Source organism: Siphateles boraxobius, unplaced genomic scaffold (genome assembly GCF_051911475.1).
Source record: "Siphateles boraxobius isolate OS27281-9 unplaced genomic scaffold, OSU_SipBor_1 25, whole genome shotgun sequence".
NCBI classification, from domain to species: domain Eukaryota; kingdom Metazoa; phylum Chordata; class Actinopteri; order Cypriniformes; family Leuciscidae; genus Siphateles; species Siphateles boraxobius.
In genome coordinates this window covers 32,785,011-32,805,426 of record NW_027508866.1, presented here as the reverse complement: position 1 = coordinate 32,805,426, position 20,416 = coordinate 32,785,011, and the positions used below count along the sequence as shown (strand labels likewise).

Here is a 20,416-nt window from a genome sequence, read left to right as displayed (position 1 = left end):
GGAATCACAAGAACAGCTATTCCAGTGACAGAGGAACGACTGGGTTGGCGATGAACTTACTTTGAGGTCTCTGTAGACTACGAAACGATTGTGCATGTGTTCGAGGCCCAGTATGATCTCAGCTGCATAAAAACGCATATCCTTCTCGCTGAAGACCCCGTGCTGAGATAGGTGATAGTGAAGGTCTCCGCCTGAAAGACAAGAACAATCAAACTGTTAAACTGCATTATAAATATATAAGATCAGGGATTCCACACCATGTAACCAATTAATTTACTTTACTTTTTCAGTCTTTTGTAGGGAGTAAAAAAAACAGCTAAATTAAAGTAAATTAAGTAACAAAAATAAAGTAACAAAAAAGAGCATAATAAAATAAAGCAAGATAAAAATCAAATAATAAAAATACAAAACCAAACAAAAAAACAAATACTGAATAAACTCCGGAAAATTTGATTTCTAATCGACATTTATACTTAATTGCAGTTTGCAAAATCATTTATCCTCTCTAATTATATTTCAAGTTGTAGGTCGGTTAAGGATCTTCTAGTCTACCCAGTATGAGTTTAAATAATTATTGTAATTTGATTGAGATGTCACATGTACAGCCACTTGAACAGTGTCCATTTCTGAGAATTCTGGGAAAATGTTTATAATTCTGATATGTAGGAAGGGTTATTACAACTAGATTCTTGAGTGTCTAAATGCTTTTGTGTTGTTAAATCCACTGTTTCTAAAGTGTGTGGTGTGATTGTTTCACAAATCAAGAAGGACGTTCAGAGAAGTGGCCTGTGCTGCAGCACAGATACAGGAAGTGTGAGTGTGTCTGAAGAGGACGCTCCACCCCATGTTCAGGCTGACATTGAGTTATAGAGGAAGGCCAAAATAAGAGCCCTAAATGGCCTTCTACAATCTCACACTGGGTGGTGTTGTCTTGGATTGGTGAGACTATCTATCTAAACTATAGCACAAAAATATGCTCATGAATCTAAAACAAAACATAAAATCAAATCAATATGAACTCATAACACAGAGTCCAAAGCATTGTACTTCTGCTATTTTTTATTTGGAGTCGTGAAGCGCCACGTAGCGTCAAGAGGTGTTGCACATCGGATGCACAAATTTTATTGTCAGTTTGTGGTCAACAATATTTATTGTTTAAGGGTATTATGAAATTAAGATATGTCTGTACAATGTCTGTCCCGTGTGAGACCCCCTTTAGTCTTTTGTGTACCGAAAAATGTATGTATTTTAGGTTTTGTCATTAAACTAGTTTTAGTATAAAAATTTGACTCTTATAGATTGGCATGAACAAGCCTTTAGACCAAAGAGATGATGGCTTCCCTTACCATTCATCAAGTCCAGGATGAAACACAGTTTATCAGGGGTGTGGAAGGCATATGTCATACAAACTATGAAAGGGCAATCCTGCAGAGAGAAAAAGAGATGGAGAGGGTACAACAAATGAGACAGGGATGTTAATTGTGCAGTCAGAGTACGACGAGTTGAGTTTGCACTTGTGAACGTGTCACTCACCCCGGTGCTGACCAACGACAGCATGATTCTCTCATTGAGCGCCAACGTTTCTCCCTGCTTCATTTTGATCCGCTTTTTATCCAAACACTTCATGGCATACCTGAGACACACACAGTAAGTAAGCACATCCTTTTATCCAAACCCAAAAGAAGCTTCTTTTTGGTTTCATCCTTACAACAGCACTTACATTTTCCCTGTGTCCGCCTTTCTGCATCCGTACACCTCTCCAAAACCCCCTCTACCGATGATCCGATGCACGCTGAAGTCATTCATTGTCAACTACATGCAAAAAATTAAATAAAACAAGAATTCAAAAGTTTTTAAAGGTGCATGAATAACTTTTGAGTACATAAAGCACAAGGGACCAAAACGTAAAAAAAAAAAAAAAAAATCTCACATGGATGTTGAGCTCTACATTCTTCCACTGGCAGAAACGCGTGAACTTGTCACTATAGAACAAAGAGAAAGGTTTTTATGTTAAAATCATTCCCAAGCAATAAAATAACTCAAAAATGAACATTTGAATAACACGCTTTTTTATTAGCTTTATAGCCGTCTGTGTCACCTTTCAATGAACTTCTGAAAGATCTTTCCTCGAAGACTGTCACAGATTTCAACTATGTATGGCTGGAAGGAGGCAAGCAAACAAATGCATTAGGATCGGTTGTGAGTCCCTGCTTTCTTTCTTTTTTTGTGTATTAAAAGCACAAAAGCCAATCTGCACCCGGAAAAACAGGTTCGATTAGGTCATGTTGGGGGACTTACCTGAAAGAGATTGGGAGGAACTTGTTTCTTTGCTAGGTGAGTCTGGACATGGTCTACTGCCTTCTTAGAGAAGGGCTGTGAGAAAGGAAGGTAGATTAAGTGACATTTGCGATAAGGGAGGTCAAAACACTAAAACAACAAGAACAGTTTCCCCTGAATAAACGTCAAGCATCGACATTAACCTCCTAAGCATTCCTGGTTATCACAACATAAAACAGTGCGACATAATCACACAGGCATTGAGTGTCCTATAAGCTATTGTGTTGGTTCATTCAGGCTTCCTGTTTCTGAAAAGCTACTACTGGAGACTGACGGAGGCTAATGGTTTTCTCAACAGAAAGCATTTGAGTCTCTGGATCTTCAATGGACAATAAGAAACATAATCCCTCCAGCTAGCAGCATTATAGAACCATGTTCCTTTGCATGCATCATATTAGGTCTCATGATTATAAACAAAATTATAACAAAATATCATTTATAATAATAAAATAATAAAAAAATTCTATGAATAATAAAAAAATATATATATAAATATATATAGTTTATTATATACAATTATTATATGAAATGCAAGTATTCATCTTCACTGATTAGTTGTTGGATCACTATTTGACCTTGCAAATAATCATGTATCGAATAGAAAGCTTTGACACGACAGGAGCGGATCTAAATTAGATACTGTAACCAACACGTTTCAAAATTAGTAGAACTGAATTGCAGATACAAAATCTTGAATATTTATTCATTATTTATTCATTTTGCAGCCCTGTGTCATATAAATGAGAAATGACTGCTATTGACAATTTTATAGATTCTGACATTTATTTCTTACATGTGAACACGACAGAAGCTCCTTCATTATGTAGACGTCGTAAATCTGTCGACTGCGCGTTAGCCTCTCCTCTTCTGAATCCAACTTCTCGTACTCTTTAATCTGAAAAGGACAAAACAAGACTGCCGTCATCTCAGGGACAATCCCACGCTGTTTAATAGGACACATGGTGTTCTTCGGGTCAATGGAATGGGAAAAAAACGTATCGATTAGCCATGTCATTGCGGGTCATAACCAGAATGATGATAAGTCAGGTCAAATACAAAAAAAATCTTTAGTAAAAACATGCACAATTACCACAAAACCCATTGAAGGGAATATACAGATGCTTGCTTGCATAGAAAAACCAATTTTACCTCCTCATAAAACTTCAGCTGTGGAACGGCCTCGTCGATCTCGTTCATGCAGAAATCCTTGAACAAGAGGAAACCTGGGCAACAGAGGCAGGAAGGCAAACAGTTAGATAAGGTTCAAAACAGAATGAACGATAGAAAGATTTGACCTTTTTAGAGTGTGCAATGCAAGAAAATGTATTTATAAATATAAAGCAAATAAAACAGCTGCTATATTAATGCCTTTGAAAGCGCCTGAAAGGCATTCATGCCAAAGTAAACAAAAGTATAACTAGAGTAAATAATAAAGAGACAACTCAAATAGCAGCTTTATCACCATGAATAAATATTATATGATTTGCTTTGAAGGGGGAAGTTGTTCCAACAAAGCAGTATTTTCATAACCAAATCAATATCACGCGGTGAAGAAAACACAAGAAAGATCACAAGCGATATATATTTTATGGATATTCATCATAAATATGCATTCAGCCTTGCAAAGAAAGTTCATGATTTGCCATGGTGTCATGAAAGTAAATGTCATTAAAAGGTTATGTTTTTATGCACAACAATTTAATATTTCCCCCTCTTGATTCACGATAAAATATGACGCAAACTGCTTCTGGGATTCAACAAACGGTTTAGCTCTCATTCGTGACTTGCGGATACTGGTACAGTGCTGATGGTAAACGCTCTCAATGAATGAGGAACAATAATAACAACCTAACCAGTGGACCGCGGATTAGTTACTGTTGAGAGGATTATCCTTAAATCACAGGACAGACACCACTATCCTAATTCAGAAAATCCCCCATCAGACAGCCACCTTGACCTTCCATTTGACTCGATCCTGCCAGCTGGAGCATTTCCTTTCTCATCTTCAACTTGTTTGCTTTTTAACAAAGCACAGCAGAAGTTACCAATTAAACAACCCATGCGCTCACGTGGTGACGACGTGGCACAGAGGGAGAAGATCAGCACAGACAGCAAAGTTGAGACTGTTCCCATAGCAACAATAATGGCCCACCATCATTCCACAGAGCAGAGGGGACAGGCCTCCGATAGAGATTGCTGCCTGTCTCGGTGTCTGATTGGGTGACCGCACAGGGCAAAAGTCACAGGATGAAATGCAATTCAAGGGTGTTAAGAGTGTCAAGAGTGCTATGGCCCTTGGTAAGTCATGTAAACAGAGCAGATGAAAGATGCAGGAGGAAGGAACGTTGTTTTAGAGGCTTAGCGTGACGTTCTAGCGTTGGGCGATGAGATCTGAGAGCGTGGCCACTCCTGTTACCAGCAGCATTAGTGCGAGCTGATTACTACTGTTAAAATAGGAGGGCAGTGCAGACGTTAATTGGATTGCAGTGGAATTATCTTTTAGGGGATTAAATGCAAAAAAAAAAGCACCACAAACATGGTGCTTCTGGTGCTACAACACAATGTACATTCATTTTAAAATAAGTACAGCTAAACAACACAGCTAAAATGTTAGCGGCATAATAATTTACATTTACGCATTACATTAACAGATGCTTTATATCCAAAACGACTTTTATTGCATAACAGATATTTTGGTTACAATGCTGTAGTAATGTATTGTGATACTTTATATTCACCCAGTCCCTGCAGACTTTTTTATATATTTACAAGACAAACATTTACATAATATAACTTATTTTTTAAATATATATTTAAAAATGTGAATGTATGTATGTGTATTAATGCTGAACGATTAATCATAACGCAATTGCGATGTCAAGCCTATGCGATTATATGAAATAAATAAATGCATGTGTGGACATGACAACCCATTCTCTCAGAGCTGTTTGCCCATTTTCTACACCACTAATAAAAAGAAGACCAGTCAGTTTCAGTTTGGGCATTGATGGTGACGCGCATGGTCACGGCGTGACTTTTTACATTTACATTACATTTTACATTTATTCATTTAGCTGACGCTTTTATCCAAAGCGACTTACAATTGCTATGTATGTCAGAGGTCGCACGCCTCTGGAGCAACTAGGGGTGAAGTGTCTTGCTCAGGTACACATTGGTGTCTCACAGTGGATGTCACTTTTGTGAAAAAAATCTGTTCGATTTTTGAGACATAAGTGTTCATTGAATCGATTGTAAAATCGATTTTCCATGTCTAAAGACGTTTCCATTTTAAACGCCAAATATGGGCAAATCCACAGACAAATAACAGGCATTAGGACGAACGTAAAGACGGCGCTTGAGACACGCACAAGTCAGCAATATTCTTGACAGGGCTCGAGACTAACGGCGTCCTATCGTCCTGGGGACGATAGAAAATGTGTTTAGGACGAACAGAAATATTCTCCAGGACGTCTACAGGACGAAAGACATTTTTGTTTGCGTGTTTATTTATTACTAGCCTATTAGGCTAACTTACTTAGAAAATGCCAAAATTAACCGACCAAGCGCTGACTACAACGGAGCGCGTCTTCTCATGCTGTTACACTGGAGACTTGTTCCGCTGTACATATATCAAATGGCTTAATGACATCGCAAATATGTTGCGCTGGTTAAACAACGGTTAGGTAAAAACAGATTGAGCACCAAGAAGACGGCCCTGCATCTAAAAACTTGACGAAAATGTTAGATAGTGTCGCTTTGGGAAGCGATCCAGTCAGAACTGATGTCCTGCGTTTGTGGTAGATGCGCACATTTGTACTGTAACGTGCTGATCTACCCAGCTGCACACGGGTTGACATGCGCTGCATGTCTCATAAAACGTAAAAAAATGTAAACGTCTGGGAGAATGAGTAGAGCAGACATATAGATCTGAATAAGAGTGACGACGCAAAAAAAGAGCTCTATTCGGTATGGTTTTCTGTGCGCACACACCCGACCCGAAGCGTGCAGCCATGCACATAGACAGCGCGCAAGGACTGAATTGAGCTCTCTTGTGTGTCTGAATGGACAAATACACACAACATTATGTCGAAATGTCCGCTTTGGAGAGTATTCATGTAAACTATGTTGGTTATGTCTTAAACAGTTGTGAGTGTATCGGATGTGCATCGGTGCAATTGGATCCGCATGTCATGGATGCCTTAAAGTGACAGTGGGTAATAAACCTAATGCGGTCTGTGTCCTTAATATTGATCAAGCAACAAAAGCAAAAGAGAAAAGCATTCACTGCTCGTTAATAGCTTTAATAAGGATTCAATTTATTTAATTCAAATAAATATGTCTGCTGCTTGAAATAATAAAGAATGATGTATGCAAGTACTTATAAAGAATGCATATATCATTCATTGAAAGAAGACTATTCTACTTTAGGAAAAGTGGTTTCATTTCATTTTAAGATATTTTTTACGTCACAGTAGTTAAATCTGTATCTGTATTGCATGTTCAAACTTTAAAATCATTCATATTAACAGGTTAATAATAGATGTTTTCTCCGGAAGTATGTGGGTTTGGAAATTTTAAAGAAATTCTAAATTAATGCATTACAATTGAACTAAACCCATTATATTTTAGTCATTGAATTGTTTTAGTTTTAGTCTAGTTTTAGTCGACGAAATACAATAAGATTTTAGTCGACTAAACTACAGTAAATAAACATTTTTATTTTGGGACGGTTGACATTCACTTTAGGACGGTTCAAATTATTTTTCAGGACGGTTCCAGGACGGAGGTAAAAAAAAGTTAGTCTGGAGTCCTGATTCCTGATGATTTATTGGCGTGAAGTTTCGTGCACAATGACAAACAGGAGTGCAACATACTCGAAAAACAATAAGCAGAGTGGACTTCCATAACATCAGTGAAAAATATTCTTCAACAGTCTTCAACATGGCTGTGTACGATTAGAAATGTCAAACAAATGTTGCCTACGTAGGCGATTGTAGCCTTAATCTGTATCTGTATGCATGAGACTGTCTGAATACCGGCAGAATTCACACTTTTGTAGTAAAAAGAGAAACATTATGCAGAAGTATAATTTGCTCTTATTTGTGTTTGTCAGAGCCTGCAGTTGCTGTGTGATGCACGTTCGCTGTGGGCGTATCGTGACGAGCTGGACGCGCTCCGAGAAAAGACCGTTAAAATAGATTCCCTAATTTCGTTTTCAAAACTTGCGTTGGTTGGTCCGATCGATTGTGCAATCGATTTTCGAACGTAAAGTGACAGCCCTATTATATCGCAATCGCAATATTGACCTCAAAAATCGCAATATATGACATTTTCCCAAAATCGTGCAGCCCTAATGTGTATTGTCATTTCTATTTTATAAATGTATAATAAAACGGACAGCTAATACTGGGATACATTAAGATAATCAAGGGTGATAAAGCAGCTCAGATAAATATGGCCTGATTTCTAGGACAAAACTGTCATTCTTTTCACAACAAACTACAATCTTCAGGTCTGAAATGGCTCATTTTCACAAGTCAATAAATTCACAATGGATAAAGTCATATCTTGTTCTACTATTTTCATAAATCCATCACATTAATGAAGTAAAATTGTGAGTGAATGGTGGTTCACGTTGACATCACTGTAGCTCAAAAAGCAGAATGCATGAACTAAAGGAGCATTTACACCAAAATAATACAACGCAAAGCTGAAATTACAAGGGGCCCAATAGTGTTGTCAAAAGTACCGACTTCGGTACCAAGTAGGTACTGAAATTTAAAAAATGTGACGACACCAGCATCTCCTTCTAGCATTTTGAACACTGTTGAACAGATTCTTAAACACCTCTTATTGCCATTGTGTTCACACGCTCAACATATGTCTCTGATTGGCCATTGTGTTCACGTGCTCAACTTACTGTATATGTCTGTGATTGGCCGTTTGAAAGCAGGCGACTATCAGATGATCCGTCTATCAGTGCATATATTATGGATCCGCTGATAGACGCCTGCTTTCAAACGCTCCCGTGTGCATCTTGCACAAGCGCTTGGTGAAGAGCATCAAAGATAACTATTTACAACATGTTTTTGAGGTGTTGATCATTGTAGCTAAATCACAGACATACATGTTGAGCGCATGAACACAATGTCAGTCTATAGGATATTTTGCCCATTTTCACAAGTTCAATCACTTTTAAAAGTACTCAAACTCTTCCACAAGCTACAGTATTTCAGTTATAATTAATTTACATATCACAATCGGACCCCCAAGTATGAGCAATAGTAATGAAAAGTAGTAGCGATATACTAAGGGCCTCTCAGCAAAAAATGTTCTCCTCTTAGTATCTTCCCCGCCGTCCTCTTCCTCCTCTCTGTTATCTCTCAGACACTCATCTTTGTTTTCGTCCCTTTCCTGATGTCTACAGTGTAGAGTCAGGAAGTCTCAAATACAATCCAGAGAGGAATAAACCCAGCGGATACTGACACGAACACAGATGTATGAAAACGCAGCCATTGATCACAGTGAAAACATATTGATCAAATGGCAGTCATATAAATGAGATGCACAAATGCAAGGAATCAACAGGCAGATGGAAGGTACAAACTGGTTAAAAATTAGTTTAACAGTTCCAGCTCTAAATGTCAGATTGGCCACATATAAACACACACTGACTGCACATCAATTGAAATTGCAGATAAAATAGTCTAATTCAGGGTTTCCTCATATCCTTACGTTCTGAGCAGGAATGAGTAGGTGAGCGAGAGTGATCGATATAAAAATCACGCTGAAGAGGATGTGGCTTACATCACAGAGTTAATGGATTACCCTTAATCGCACTTTGAATGCACAAAACAATCTCTCTCCTTGATTGCAGGATTCTGACTCGAGACCAAGTAAGCTTGCTGACGGACCACTCAGAGTGTACTTCTCTTGAAGCACAGGAGATCTGGGAGGACGGTCACTGAATCACATAATTACATGAAGGTCTACAAGGAATCTTCACTTCTTTTTTTTTTACCACCGTGTTGAATCAAAATCAACTTTAGATCAAAATTGCCAAATCGCTATTAGGCTATAGCTGCATACATGGAATCTATTATTGTTATATTTAAATTAATTTTTTTTTACTATATTTATAATATATCTGTGTGTGTATATATATATATATATATATATATATATTTAGAGAGAGAGAGAGAGAGACATAGAGAGAGAGATACACAGATAAATTATAAATATAGTAAAAATATATCATTTAAATATAAAAATAATAGATTCCATGTATGCAGCTATAGCCTAATAGCGATTTGGCAATTTTTAAGTAATCGGCAAAATCCCAAAGTGGCGCATTCCAAGGACGAGAATCCATGAACCACATTATTAGACCGTTTTCTAAGGCTGCATTAAGTCACTGGTAGTGCTGGGTTCTCTGAAGTAGTCGTGATTCGCCTCTCACAACCTAACATGCTCTAAACACACCTCTTAAGCACAAAGAATAATTTAAGTGAACATTTCGTGGTATTCCTTCATTGTAATCGCATTCAGAAGTTTGATTAATTATGCAGAACTAATATGTGTGTGTGAATATATATAATATATATATATATATATATATATATATATATATATATAATAACGCATCACGACACTAAAGCCACGATACGATATGGATCAATTTGGAATTTAAATTTCTTTTGAGCAGAGTTTAGTAACAGTAATGTCTTTATTGAATAAACAGTGTTATAACAGTTGTGATAACTAAAAAAACTATTTAGTTTGAGAGTTAAACAATGAGAGTTAAATTAAATAAGTGTTGGAATGTGCACCAAACACAGTAATTTCTTTACATTATGTTGAAATCATTTTAAACAAATAAATACAATAGAATAAAGATAGCCTACCAATAAAGAGAAAAGTTTTTTTAATAGGTCTAGCACTAGTATTAAGAACTTAATAAAGTAATTAAATGTAAAATAACATTGGGTAGTATTTTAGTCCTGACTAAATTAAATGTTATATAATTAAATGATGTGCTGTATTATATACAGTAAATGTTCTAAAATAGGTCATTCATTGAAGATGCGCCTTATAATCCGGTGAGCCTTATAGTGCGGCAAATACGGTACGTCAATGTTTCTAAACGTGAACTATTGTTCATCGCGATTTCAAAATGAAAGTTTAAATCCTCACTCTGAGTTTGCATGTTTTGATGTCCACATATTCCTGTTCAAGAAATTTCAAATTAAGGGAACATTTGAATTAAATGTTGTTTGACCAATATTGAACAAGTTATGTTGTAGCCTATGTGTAACAACAACAATCAACAATCACAGTTGGTGCCCTCTGTAGGCATTTGTTATAATATGTAATGTAAATATGATGAGTGTTTATATTAGGTATTTTAACACTTTTGTTCTATTAAACCATATGATTACTTGCTTTTGATACTTTATTTGAACCAAGTAGTATTGCCTCATTGTCATAATATATGCATTTAAGTCATTTTAAAAAGGTTAGGTCTTTGCTTGGATAAAATGAATGGATGAAATGGATAAAATGAATGGATAAATGTGTCTGGCAGAAGAAGAATTAGCTGAGAGTGCTAGAGTCTCATTAGCAGTTAAAAGCATTATCAAATGAGCCATAAACATTGAGGGGACAAATAAAAGGCCTGACTCTCCTCACCACTTGTTTGACAAGACTGATTTTGCCGTTTTTACCAGGCACTCGGAAGCGTGCAATCAATACTGAGATGTGGTACTCTACGAGAGAAGGGGAGGAGAGCTCACATGCGCGTGCAAAAGAGTGCAGGCAAACACTAACCACACTGCCCACGCATAGACCAAAAACACAAGGAACTACATTAGAGTTTACTGTTGGTCATCGCAAAGGGAAATAAACACCATTTCCTGGGCGGCCTGCGAGAGGTAGCTCAGTAGGCCAGGTTAATGTGTCTTTATTTTACAATACCTTACCAACAAGGTGAGTGTCTTAGTGATGTTTACAAGGCGAACGAAGATGGAACATGGAAAAACAGACAGCCCATTAAACACACAAGCACACACAGACACACACCCAATGCATATACACACACACACTGCAGACTCAGCAAACAAGTGTCAGTTTATTTTAGGTCTAAATTGTCATGACTCCATTTCTCACACGCCCTTGCCCTCTCTTATTCTGTGACACACACACACAAACACTTCCTTATGCAAAGTTTCAATATTAACAAAAGCAAAAAGACACCATGCTCATGCTAGGCTGAATAGAGAATGGGTTTGAGACTCACAAACAGAGCTTCTAGATCTTTCTCGTCTCGAGCATCATGACTATATATGATGAATCAGCCCAATAGGTGTTGCACATGTCATGTTGAGTGGTAGCCAAGTTTTGGAACATGTACTTTTTTTTTTTTATCAAGGAAGAGAAATCAGTTTACTACAAGGTGCTAAACGTGTCGTTTCTGTGGCAGACCTGCAAAAATAAAGATTGTTGTCAAACAGGTTTTCACCTTCTGTATATGCCAAACAAATACTTGCATGATTGCATCAGCATTCCCACTTTTTGGGGAAATTCAACCTACAAAAGACAAGTTATATTTTACCCAAAAATGAAAGTGCATTCCTCATTTCCTTGTCTTGTTACAAACTGGTTTGTTTGTGTAGGGATGGGACGGTATGAAAATTTCATATCACGATTATAGTGACCGAAATTATCGTGATTATATATATTATCACGGTTTTGTTAAAACAAGATGAAAGTGTTAAAAAAGAACTGATGCTCACACTGAAAACATTTCAGCAAGTTTTATATTTGGGAATCAACAAACAACAAATAAAACGAGCAGCTCTATGCACTTTCTAAAGCAAGATTCTATTCTGTGGCATTTCCTTCCTTATAATGACCATCGTCAATAGCAACATATTATAACACAGCGCACACATACATGTATCACAACGGACGCGCTCTCTCAGTTAATTCAAATACAACTTGTCATCTTGCGTCTCCGTTTTTGTTGTATTGAAAATTAAATCAGAGATGATTTATTGTTTACAGAATTTAATAATATTGTTGTGATCATCTTGTCCGGACGAGTTTTGTACGCTGTACAAAATAGATTTAACAGGTAAGAATAGAGGCATTAATATCTATTCAATATGTTCCCGTAATTATGTGGTAAAAAAAAAAATTGTGTTATAAGTGTACAATGAATATACATTATTATCTCTTAAATGTCACTCTTAATAGTCTATGGTTTGAACTTGTTCATTCGTCTTTAGCTCAGACACTTGATGCAAACTTTTCTTTGCGGAAGCTTCAAGTTTATTTCAAGTGAGTGAGAAAATATCTCAACTCAAAACAACATTTTGTGCCCAATTATTTCCCAGACGTAGTTTTAGTATTGAGATCAAAGTTAACTTGCCTTGCGTTCGCTACAACAGTGGGAGATGGTCACACAGGACGACTCGGCAGATTTGAAGTGTTTACCCCTATCGCAGCGACTTATTTTGAGCATGTTCTGCAGACAGAGTGACCATCCTCGATTAAGTTTCCCCTCAGGATTTTTGTAAAAGCCAAAATACGACCACACCTCAGATTTGGTCCTCTTAAAGGGCTGAATAATCTCCCGAACACGGTCACCGCCTTCCGCCATTCCTTCTCGAATAAAAAAACAACAACAACAACATTGCGCGTCTGCGGCAGACTGGACAGGATTTATAGTGAGTTATCAAAATCGCGATAATCAAACATGGTTTTAATGATAATTGAATTTTAAACAATATTACTAACCGTCAGTACATTTTATCATGGTTTATAGTGAAACCGGTAATCGTCCCATCCCTATTTCTATGGAATGCAAAAGTTTTTTTTTGGACCACAACATTTTTTAGTCAGGTATCAACGATTCATTCATAGTATCAATGACATGAAGGTGAGTAAATTGACAATTTCAGCTTCAAAGAATAAAATCAGTAAAATAGTAAAAGGCATATCAAGATTATCATCCGATAATGATAAAAATGCCGTGCTATGCATAAAACTCACACGCTAGAGAGAAGAACTAAATTTTTTTTCTTCCCAGTAAAATACCAATCAAACTTCAAACAGGTTACTTGTCATCCGTCATGTAACAAACCTTTCATCCAAGAGCCCACATTTTGTAAACTAGCTGCTGCTTACTTAAATGACACATCATCAACTTAAGGTACATTTTCCCTGATACTGACTTAATGCATTCTGAATGTATTACTTCTTCATCTGGAAACCAAAACATCTACTGCTCAGCGGGAAACTCCCGTGGTGGAGCAGCTTGGAGCATAAGATTGCCCTTTTGGAAGCTACGGCTCATTCTTCAAACTGTCATCTCACAATGTCAAACTGACAGGTTTGGCAAACTGCCGTGCGTTCAATGAAGGTCTTAAGTTTAATTTGAAAAGCAGCAAACATCTCCAGCTGCATATTGACAAATTGGTGACAGCCTTTTTAAAACAATCATTCAAACTCACCAAGAGCCAACAGGATGTTCAGTATCGCAGTGATCTAACTTACAGGACCTGATTAGTAAAACTGGTGGTAAGAAAATAACTAAAATGGCCGTGTCACACGACTAGAACAAACACAGCAATTACAGGGCAAAGGCGCATACAGATACAGCCCGAGTCTGCCTGGGAAAATAACTGTACGACAGACCACAGCACGTAAAAACCAACATGGGCCCTGGGCCAAAACTGGACAGAGGATGAGAGACTGTGGCAGAGAGACAAAAGAGAAAACAGCCTGAAATGATTAGAAAACTACACAACATGGTGACCGGTTAAGAGACAATGATTCTGTGAGAGAACGCCTGCAGTCACGTCATATAAATGCTGTTCTAAACGCTTAAGAGGATCAGGCCCAAATTGGATATGTTTGGAAGAGAATCAACCCAAAACACAGAAGGGATTGTGAATTTCGGTCATTCGGACTGCTCGCCTACCTGACAGATATGTGTAATGTTTTACCAGATTTAGTGCTACACTTATTGTCTCTTTATTTTTTTTTATTTCTCTCTAAATGTTAAGAAACAATACAATTGTATACAATTTATACAATGATTGTCCACTTGTAATTTTTCTAGACTATATTTTACTGCTGAATTATCCACTAATCTAGTTTATAATAACATTTTTGTCAGATTATGGGGGGGGGGATCTCTAGGCACCTCTTTTTTTCTATACAGATTTTCTTTTTTCTCACTGTGTGACTACTTGGTACTTTTAAAAGGAAGTATTTGTAAAGATCCATAATGAATTTACTTCCAATATATTTTATTAATTAAACAAATGGAAGTGATTTGGCAATAAATGTTGCGATAGAGTTTGTAATTCGATTTGCCTTTTCCGGGTTGGGTGAAAGCTTTAAAGGTTGTCCTGGTTTCCACGTCAGAGGGGTTTGATCTGACATGTGTGGTTTATAACAGAATTCTGCGCCGAATTTGAATGCTTCCAATTAGATCTCGTTGCGATATTATTAATTCTGCAGTGAATTCAAACACTTTCTCACTGAATCTCGCAGGGCTGTGTAATAACAGTGTCGAGTGATTGAGATCGGCCCACGAGTAAACCTGTTCTGGGCTCAAACAAATAGTGCATTTTTGTTTAATTTGCCGTTTGATGTTTCTCGAATGTAACAGAAATTGCAGCTCTTATCAATTGGACAACGTGGTGGTCACACCAGTGCGACCTCTTATCGCCCATTTGGTCGCAGTCTGGAGCCCTACTTGCATAAAGTGTGGCTCTTATCCAGGTCCTTTTCCCTTCAACTTCATAAAGCCAATTACGCTAGATTTGAATGCAGAGGGTTCCGGTCGGGTTTCTCGCTCAACCATCATGCGTCTGTTATGCGCACAGCTGCACACCACAGAATGTCCAGGAGCCTTTTGCGTTCGTCAACATTACGTTATCAATTAACATTTAGAAAATCGGTTTTTGAAATTAGTGATTCGATTCAGAATCGTCAGCATCGCGATGCATCTAAGAATCGATTTTTTCCCCCACCCCTAACAGATTATCATATATTTTTTTGTTGTCATATTTGTTGTTTTTCTTTATAGCCTAATGAAGTTCTGTATTAAGTAGATTGTGTTTAACACACAAAAAATGTATTATCAGTTCAACACACAGAGTTATAGAAATTCTACTTGATTTAAAAAAAAAAAAACTGCGCTGGTATCGAATCGGTATTGTTCGATACTCAGAATTGTTGGTATCGGATTGGTTCTGAAAAAAAAAAGGTATCGGTCCATCCCTAATAACCAAAATAGAGTAAATCACCTTTTGAAAGTCACTGCTTTCAAATAACAAGTGTATCGATTACATCTGATACTTCAAAACATTCATAAAGACGACTGTTGTTAAAGCTGCAGTCCGTAACGTTTTTGTGTTTAGAATTTACAAAATGTATACAATGAGCCAGTACATCATGAATCCCTTTTTCAAAAACGTGTTTTTGTCTTATCCTGAATCACTACAGTAAGCCTTAATACTCGGACTATTTAGACCGGCCGGCGGATCGCAGCCTGTGCGGAGTAGCCTAGCACCTGCCTGACTCATCATCAGATATAAACAGAGAGAAGTAGTTCTGGCAATAATGTTCTTCCGCAAGACGCATGCAGTTGTTTATTAACTGCTAGAGCACTGAATCATCCAGTAATGAAACAAGTGAAGTCTTCATGAATCAATCATTCAAATCATTCATCTTAATTATGTGTTCAAGCATGTTCTACCCCTTCTGAGAGCGTATTCTCCACTGCTGGAGATACAATAAGCTAGGAGAGGTCCCAAATTATCCTAGAGAATCCAGAAATGTTTGTTTTCTTTTTTTCAAAAATTGCTAAATAATATGTGTAATTTGTTTACATTACCAGTCTGTTAACCCTCTGATGGTTCTTCGGGGTCTATTTAACCCGCAAATGACTTTTGCTGAATTAAAAAAAATATTAACTTTGTCCAAATGGCATTAAAATTTGTACGTCTCTCAACCCTTTCTAGATCTACAAAAAAGAAAAAAGTAATGATATCTGTTTTTATGTTAGCGTGACAAAAAATAGTCACACTCGTGGTCTTCAGGGTCTCCAGTGACCCCAGGCAACAACATGTAATTTTGTAACAGATTAAAAGGTTTTTTTTTTCATTTCCAGAGACCCCGCATAGAATGGACAAAATTCATCATCAAAATCAGAAACAACGCAGAACACACATAGACAGAAATGAAGTGGCACACTAACAGTGCTAAAAACATTCACAATGCAAAATTATCATGCTCACACGCGTGCAACCACACAGAGGAATACATTTGTGAGACTATAAAAACTGCTCTCTAATAATTTGTCACATAAGTCCAAAATGTGGAACCACCACAAAAATAAATTTGGTGACACTGACACATCAACAGTGTTAACACTCACACGCACACACACACACACACACTAGGGATGGGACGGTATGAAAATTTCATATCACGATTATAGTGACCGAAATTATCGTGATTATCAATATTATCACGGTTTTGTTAAAACAAGATGATAGTGTTAAAAAAGAACTGATGCTCACACTGAAGACATTTCAACAAGTTTTATATTTAAGAATCAACAAACAACAAATAAAACGAGCAGCTCTCTGGAACTTGTTTGTTCGTCTTTGCTGCGAACTTTTCTTCGCGGAAGCTTCAAGTTTATTTCGAGTAAGATAAAATATTTCAACTCAAAACAACATTTTGTGCCCAATTATTTTCCAGATGTAGTTTTAGTATTGAGATCAAAGTTAACTTGCCTTGCGCTGCGTTCGCTACAACAGTGATGATGGTCACACAGGGCGACTTGGCAGATTTGAAGTGTTTCCTCTATTGCAGCGACTTTTTTTGAGCATGTTCTGCAGACAGGGTGACTATCCTCGATTAAGTTTCCCTCACGATTTTTGTAAATGCCAAAATATGACCACACCTCAGATCCTCTTAAAAGGCTGAAAAATCTCCCGAACACGGTCACCGCCTTCCGCCATTCCTTCTCGAATAAAAAAAAAAACCAACATTGCGGAAAAAAAAAAATTGCGATAATCAAACACGGTTTTAATGATAATTGAATTTTAAACGATATTACTAACCGTCAGTACATTTTATCGTGGTTTATAGTGAAACCGGTAATCGTCCCATCCCTAACACACACACATATACACACAGAGAGAGAGAGATATAGAGAGAGAGAGAGAGAGAGAGAGAGAGAGAGAGAGAGAGAGAGAGAGAGAGAGAGAGAGAGAGAGAGAGAGAGAGAGAGAGAGAGAGAGAGAGAGAGAGAGAGAGAGAGAGAGAGATTGTTATGCTGTTCAGTTCATTGCATTTCTCATTGCATTCCATTAGGCTTGCTACGGTAGTCGGTGTTACAGATGTTACTCGGTGTTCAGTCGCAACACCGGTTTCATCACTTGCCCACTGCGACACCGCGAAAAAAAGAAAAAAAAGTTTAAAGCGTTAAAAATATTTAACGCATTTACGCAGTATCCGATAAGTCCTGCCTATTACACACACACACACACACACACACACACACACACACACACACACACACACACACACACACACACACACACACACACACACACACACACACACACACACACACACACACACACACACACACACGACTCATAGAAAAGACGCGCGTCAGTATAGAGTTCTCTTTCGGTTTTGAACAAAACATAACACACACAAATTATGCCAAAATGTCTGTTATGTCGAGCATCCACATAAGTGTCTTAAATTATTTAAATAAAGTCTTAAATGAACGTAGAGATTTGTGAGAAACCATAGTGGACCTTATTGAGTGCACTTATTCAATACTAGGAGTGTAAATATTAATCGATTCGTATCGATGCATCGATTACGGAGCAGACGATTCGATGCATCGATGCGTCCGCAAGAGTATCGATTAATGTGTTTGTTTTGCTGCCTGTCTATTTTCAGCATCCGCTCATATAATGCGTACAAACGACTGTTGTTATGCACTGGGCTAGCGTTAGTTAGTCACCGAACTAAACTGCCAGTGTGAATGCACCCTCAGTCACTGAGTCTGCGAATTCCAAGCTAGCAGTTACTAACGTAAACAAACAGGCACTAACGTGTACAAAAGGCTACTTCAACAGCTTACTTGAAAAGTCTAGGGTGCTTTCACACCAACTCGGAACGGGCATCGCATGAAAAATCGCTAATTATGTAAACGCTGTCTGTCATGCGGACCCGGGTGCGCACTGGGGTAACAAACCCGAGACTGCCTGGAGGAGGTGCGCTGAGTTCGGTTGCACTCGAACCGTGCCGCGGCTCGCGTGAATGTGAAAGCATCACGTACTCCAGTGCGCACTTGTTCAGGAAGTAAGTGACCTGCGCATGCTTTTTAGCTGATTATGATGTATTTAGTTAAATAAAACACATGTAAGGGATGATAGTGTTGATAATTTACCTTGGATAAGAGCGAGAGTGAGTCTGCAGTGTATTCGCACACACATAGCGCGTGGACTCAGAGCAACAAATTAATGGAAATCCACTGTCTCCTGCGTTTGAAATCAGCAAAAAGCCAAATGCGATACACAGTAAACCGGTGTTTTTCACTCAGCTGTGCATAATAGCACCAAATAAAATAAAAAAAACAATATATTTACCCGCGTTCTATTTTCTATCATGCGTCTAGGGATGGGACGGTATGAAAAATTCATATCACGATTATAGTGACCGAAATTATCGTGATTATATATATTATCACGGTTTTGTTAAAACAAGATGAAAGTGTTAAAAAAGAACTGATGCTCACACTGAAAACATTTCAGCAAGTTTTATATTTGGGAATCAACAAACAATAAATAAAACGAGCAGCTCTATGCACTTTTCAAAGTAAGATTCTATTCTGTGGCATTTCCTTCCTTATAATGACCGTCGTCAACAGCAACATATTATATCACAGCGCACACATACATGTATATCACAATGGACGCGCGCTCTCATTTCATTCAAATACAACTTGTCATCTTGTATCTCTGTTTTTGATTGTATTGAAAATCAGAAATCAGAGTTGATTTATTGTTTACAGAACTTGATAATTATTGTGATCATCTTGTCTGGACGAGTTTTGTACACTGTAAAAATGGATTTAACAGGTAAGAATAGAGACATTCATCTCTATTCAATATGTCCCCGTAATTATGTGGTAAAAAAAAAATCGGTGTTATAAGTGTAACGTTACAATGAATATACATTATTATCATCTCTTAAATAGTCTTGTTTGAACGTGTTCGTTCGTCTTTGGCTCAAAGCCACTTGCTGCGAACTTTTCTTTGCGGAAGCTTCAAGTTTATTTCAAGTGAGTGAGATAAAACATTTCAACTCAAAACAACATTTTGTACCCAATTATTTCCCAGACGTAGTTTTAGTATTGAGATCAAAGTTAACTTGCCTTGCGTTCGCTACAACAGTGGGAGATGGTCAGACAGGACGACTCGGCAGATTTGAAGTGTTTGCCCCTATCGCAGCGACTTTTTTTGAGCATGTTCTGCAGACAGGGTGACCATCCTCGATTAAGTTTCCCTCAGGATTTTTGTAAATGCCAAAATACGACCACACCTCAGATTTGGTCCTCTTAAAGGGCTGAATAATCTCCCGAACACGGTCACTGCCTTCCGCCATTCCTTCTCGAATAAAAAGAAAAACCTCAACATTGCGCGCCTGCGTCAGACTGTTGCTGGCTGGACAGGATTTATAGTGAGTTATTAAAATCGCGATAATCAAACACGGTTTTAATGATAATTGAATTTTAAACGATATTACTAACCGCCAGTACATTTTATCGTGGTTTATAGTGAAACCGGTAATCGTCCCATCCCTACATGCGTCGTGCACGTTTGCGATGACGTAAGATGCACGGATACGCACCAGGATTCGATAGAATCAAGTTTTGAATTGTATGCAGTAACTGGTATATTTGCTGTTCTATTTGCAGTGCATTGAGCACAACATACACATTATGTGAATAGAATACTGTTCCTGTATTCTC

At 37.6% G+C, this 20,416-nt stretch overlaps 2 protein-coding genes across 3 annotated transcripts in view; one reads left to right on the top strand and one right to left on the bottom strand.

Annotated features, from left to right (window-relative positions):
• The window catches only part of septin5b (septin 5b), a 297,634-nt gene that overhangs the window by 178,848 nt on the left and 98,370 nt on the right, over nt 1–20,416 (top strand). The gene's annotated exons all lie outside the window — the stretch shown is intronic.
• Nucleotides 1–20,416, bottom strand: part of grk3 (G protein-coupled receptor kinase 3) — a 76,001-nt gene that overhangs the window by 24,466 nt on the left and 31,119 nt on the right. For both annotated transcript variants that reach the window (XM_077243598.1, XM_077243599.1), the window contains exons 3-11: nt 3,487–3,560; nt 3,131–3,232; nt 2,299–2,373; nt 2,099–2,160; nt 1,931–1,982; nt 1,721–1,812; nt 1,534–1,633; nt 1,347–1,425; nt 61–191 (exon numbers count right to left, since the gene is read on the bottom strand). In XM_077243598.1, coding sequence (XP_077099713.1) covers nt 61–191; nt 1,347–1,425; nt 1,534–1,633; nt 1,721–1,812; nt 1,931–1,982; nt 2,099–2,160; nt 2,299–2,373; nt 3,131–3,232; nt 3,487–3,560 — 767 coding nt within the window. The remainder of the gene's footprint in view (nt 1–60; nt 192–1,346; nt 1,426–1,533; nt 1,634–1,720; nt 1,813–1,930; nt 1,983–2,098; nt 2,161–2,298; nt 2,374–3,130; nt 3,233–3,486; nt 3,561–20,416) is intronic.